Below are 4,575 nucleotides of genomic sequence, written 5' to 3'. Positions count from 1 at the left end.
TATAAGAAATGATTAACACTTGTAAAGTTTTTATGATAAATTTTTTTAAATAAGTATAAATGCATTTATAACTTCGTTTTAGGTCTTACTAACATGAACAAATTCTCCAAGACACAAAACTAACCTAGACCTAAAATCTGTCCTAACAAGGTCAGATTTATCGAGTCATGTGATATCTTAAATACCTCTTTTTTCGCAAACGTTTGAATTTGTCGAAAGTTTTACTTTTTTTTTTTAAAAATATAAGAAATGATTAACACTTGTAAAGTTTTTATGATAAATTTTTTTAAATAAGTATGAATGCATTTATAACTCCGTTTTAGGTCTTACTAACATGAACGAATTCTCAAAGACACAAAACTAACCTAGACCTAAAATCTGTCCTAACAAGGTCAGATTTATCGAGTTAGGATAAAATCCTACCTCCATTTTAGATATCACATGACTCATTGAAAAATTGTTTTTGAATTTTAAAATAAAATCAAATTGTACCCTTTTGTAAATATGTTCATTACCATGACATAATGCGGCTATTTGAACCGGAAAAAAAAAAAAAAAACCTTGGAACACCTAAACCGTCGTTAGCCTTAAGGACAACCAGTTTTTAAAAAATGTCAATTAAACAAACATAAATTATTTTTATTTTAGGTGGACATATTCATTTTAAACAAAAACGTTCGATAATGAGATATTTAAGTAATAAAAAACGGAATCTTTGGGGGCTAGTAAAAAAAATTGTGTTATCGATCTATCTCGATAATCTGAGTAAGTCTTGCTTAAAGTAGAGTATTCATTTTATAAATAAATCGGATCCAAATATTACAACATGGTGTTAATAATGACAAAACTTTTAGTATTTGTTAATTGTTAGGCAACTAGTCATCTGCTTTATATGCACTTGACCCGTCTTAAACTCTCATATGAATACTTACATTTTAATAAAAAAATAGCAATTTTTATGTAACCAATTTTAAATTTAAGATGGATATATATATATATTAAAAAAGAACAGGAAATTATAAACAATCAAGGAAAGACACAAGGTTTACCGTGGCCCACCGTTTATGAGGAACATGATATATACCAAAAAACCATAAGAAATGGTCACTGGCACTCCCTGCAGCCTGTTGGTAAAAAGCATTAGCTTTAGCTGTGCCACAGGTCAGGGGTTCGAGTGCTGGTGGTGGTGGTGATAATGGTGGTGGAAGTAGTAGTTGTACAGCAGCAGCAGCAGTTGTAACAGCAAAAAAGAGGTATTCTAAAATACCTCCCTTTTTTAACAACCGCTTGAATTTCTCGAAATTTTAGTTTGTCGAGTAAGAAAGATAAAACTCGTAAACAAACCTTTAAGCATCATCTTCATTTATCCATTACAAAAGTATGAAAAGCCGAAAAATAACCAAGAATTTAAAATATCCTCAAACTCGAACCACATAATTTGCATTCCGGATTCAGCCATTGTTCGTTCAAATAAGATTCAGTATAGGTAAGTATGATCACCATACATGTGAGCAGTCATGTTGAGAGAATGAAGCATTGATTCTCCTCTTTTATTGAAGTTAAACACACAGATACCGCCATTGTTCACATCAAATGCTCGGAATCTGCAACACCCAGACAGTATCAGGCTATCAGCATTCAGCACTGTTTTATCAAACGCTACTCTAGACGGTATCAGCACTGTACCTTTCCGGCCCTAGGCCTAGAGCTGTACACACCAGTGCCCTTAGCATTGATTTATGAGTAACGACCAAGACGCTCTCTCCCTAGTCCAACCAAGAGTCGAAATGTAGTGAGCTAGTGAATGTACGTAAAATAGAGCCATAGAGGGAGTATTGAGAATTTAAGAAAGAACTTACAGGAGTCGACAAGATTTCACTCCATGTTTCAGTAGCCGTCCCCCAAAGTTTCTTTATTGGGTAAACGCCATTCACGTGGAAGTTAACTGGATCTTCTCTCCATTTCTTGAATTCCGTTGGATATATCTTTTTAGCGTCCTCTGCCTCCAAATACTGAAATTGATTTAGTCCATCTCTTTGCAGGAAAATTAACAGTTGCATTCTGTTTCTTTTAATTTTTATCATGCAGACGCGACTGTTAGTTGTCGAGTTGCAGCTAAACCAGAAAAACTGAACAGACGCGAAAAAAAAAAGGACAACCCAAAGCAGACAAACCAAATCTGACCCGATTCAAAATGACTAATTTGAAACAGAAAATTTAACTGACCCGATCCAAAATGACTAATTAAATTGTAAAGAGCGAAATTAGTCTCGAAGCCACATAAACTGACCATTTTTCATGCCTTCTAGAAAGAAAAGATGAGCCTCCTTCAACGAGTCGAGAAATACCAATGGTTCCTTCCTCCCTTGCCACAGAATTTCGGCTGTAGACTGTAATAAATATCAGGCAGTGGGATCAGAAGACGATACTTATATAAGAGGAAAAGTAGAAGTTTGAGGAATACAATGGTATAGGATTGCAGACCTTAGCACGAGTAATTGGGCTCGAGAAACATTGATCGAAATGTATTTTTGCTAATGCTTCCCGACATCTTTCAGCTTGTTTTGCTCCAGTGTCTGTCAGAACAGACAAGTCCGAACTCCCCTGGAAAAAAGTTGAACAAGTCAATATAAGGAGGCGTTTAAAGTGTCGAAACAAGCAGACAGGAAGCGAAAAAACAAAAACCTGAACCCGTCCTTCAGCATTCCATGAGCTAAGGCCGTGTCTAAGAAGAGTTATTTTCTTGGGTGCAGGTAAAGGATAGGGGGACAGTGAGGTAGTTGCTTTTCGGAAATCAAATGCACCACCGGTTAGAGGAGCGCCATCACCAAATGTCTCTACAACATCGATAAAAGAGCAATCGTTTGTCAGGATTCGAACCCGTGCCCTTTGGTCACGCTAGTTCTGATACTATGTTAGATGAACCCTTTTAACAAAACCTTAAGGCGATGGTTGAGACCCAATTATTATATTTATTCCTATTAATCTACAGGGGCGCTCGCCCTTGCTAGACAATGAAAAGTTCGAAATTTTTGTTAAATTTTCCAACTTTTTCCCTAATGAACATCATTGCATTACTTGTTCACCCCATTTGAAAATTTCCGCGTTTTTAATTAGAAATCTTGACTCAGCCACTGGCCATGATCGAGAACATAGACAAATGCTACGCAAAATAAATTACAAATTATCAAATAAGACGGTCTTTCCATGTATCCATAAGTTATCCATTAATATACTCCGTATTTAACAGGACACTTACTAGTTTGTATGTCTAAACAATTTACTCCTATAATTTACAAGACAGTTTTACAAGAGACTAATTGATCAATAAATCTATTTCCAAAACTCTGAGCTACTCAGCACTGCAAATGCTCAAATACTCAGCACAACCTCCTTAAATTGTACTCACTACGTCCCATTCATATATTTACGTTTTTTATTCTTTGTGACGAGTATTTTAATAAAAGGTAAACAAATACAGTAATTATTAACACGGAGAGGAGAGAGTAATATAAAAGCAGGTCTCGACGACACGGTGAGGCCTTTAATTGGTTAGCCGTGATCTTTAGTACTAAAGATCATGGCTAACTATCAACACTTTCGACAATTTTGAGGCCTCACCCTATCGTCGAGACCGACTAACAAAAAAGTTACCAGTAACAATACAGAAAGGTAAACAAGTAATATTCTTATCAAGGCCGACTAACAAAAAAAGTTATAAAAGAGAAGGTCGATAGTAATGCTAACGCGACACATATCGAGTTATCAATACTTAAAAATACTTTTGAGTCAGGGAAAATTACCAGTGACAAAGGAGAGGTCAGGAATTGAAGAAGAACACTGAATCCCAATTCTTTTACTTGAAAAGATTTGATTTTTAACAATTGAATTGTTTCTAAAATCATTAATTAAAGTAAAATTGATATGGGTAGTTGCAAAAGATAATCCCATTTTTTGTTAAAATTTGCAAAAATGGTAAGAATAATGATTAGTAGTAGTATTATTATTTGATGTTTTAATCTAGAAAAAGTCACAAAATTTTGTCAGCCATAGGTTAGATTAGATTGTTAGTGAAATATGAACCATTAGTTTTGCCAAATGTTCAAAGGGGTTGATAGACCTTGGTGGCCCGCTCTCCTATGCAAATTTCCGAATAGTAGAAACATCGTAATTGTGAAACGGATCCAAAAACATATGGATTGTTATACGTAGACTCAAGTTTTCAAACCGTGGATATTCGTAACAAACATGCTATGTCACATGATGGGTCCAAACTCCAAAGTCTCGCAGTCAAGATTCTCTCTATTTCCATATTACTACTCCCTCAATTCAACTCCACACTACCATTATCTATTTTGTACACTATTCATAGTTAAGCCTTCAATTTCAATTTTCTCTCGATACATAAGTGAAAATATATTTATGTGGGATCTTGTTTTATTCGTTGTTACGAGTACATTAAAAATATCTAACTTTTATATTTTTTGCAAATACGTAGCTAACGATATTTAGCGCGTAAAAGACGCGTTGGCAAACGTGAATAAAGAAAGTGGTAGTGTGGAGTTGAATGGAGGG

The 4,575-nt window shown here is 34.9% G+C and overlaps 1 protein-coding gene across 1 annotated transcript; it reads right to left on the bottom strand.

The window, feature by feature from the left end:
* Positions 1-1,326: 1,326 nt before the first annotated feature.
* LOC141596091 (putative 2-carboxy-D-arabinitol-1-phosphatase) lies at positions 1,327-3,997 on the bottom strand. Its single transcript, XM_074416118.1, has 7 exons — positions 3,804-3,997; positions 2,686-2,837; positions 2,485-2,604; positions 2,291-2,390; positions 1,860-1,999; positions 1,687-1,766; positions 1,327-1,604 (listed from the first exon to the last, which is right to left on the bottom strand). The coding sequence occupies exons 1-7, from the start codon at positions 3,949-3,951 to the stop codon at positions 1,478-1,480; spliced, it is 867 nt and encodes a 288-aa protein (XP_074272219.1). The 5' UTR covers positions 3,952-3,997; the 3' UTR covers positions 1,327-1,477.
* Between the last annotated feature and the right edge of the window lie 578 nt (positions 3,998-4,575).

Source organism: Silene latifolia, chromosome 8 (assembly GCF_048544455.1).
Source record: "Silene latifolia isolate original U9 population chromosome 8, ASM4854445v1, whole genome shotgun sequence".
NCBI lineage: Eukaryota > Viridiplantae > Streptophyta > Magnoliopsida > Caryophyllales > Caryophyllaceae > Silene > Silene latifolia.
This window is presented reverse-complemented; position numbering and strand designations above follow the sequence as displayed.

Bases quoted from the DNA above. Each gene is read 5' to 3' on its own strand.
- LOC141596091 (XM_074416118.1), bottom strand. From the start codon at position 3,951: ATGGGATTATCTTTTGCAACTACCCATATCAATTTTACTTTAATTAAT. The intron at 2,838-3,803 runs GTAATTTTCCCT...TCGATGTTGTAG, and splicing joins TGACCTCTCCTTTGTCACTG to AGACATTTGGTGATGGCGCT. The intron at 1,605-1,686 runs GTACAGTGCTGA...TGGGTGTTGCAG, and splicing joins CTAGGCCTAGGGCCGGAAAG to ATTCCGAGCATTTGATGTGA.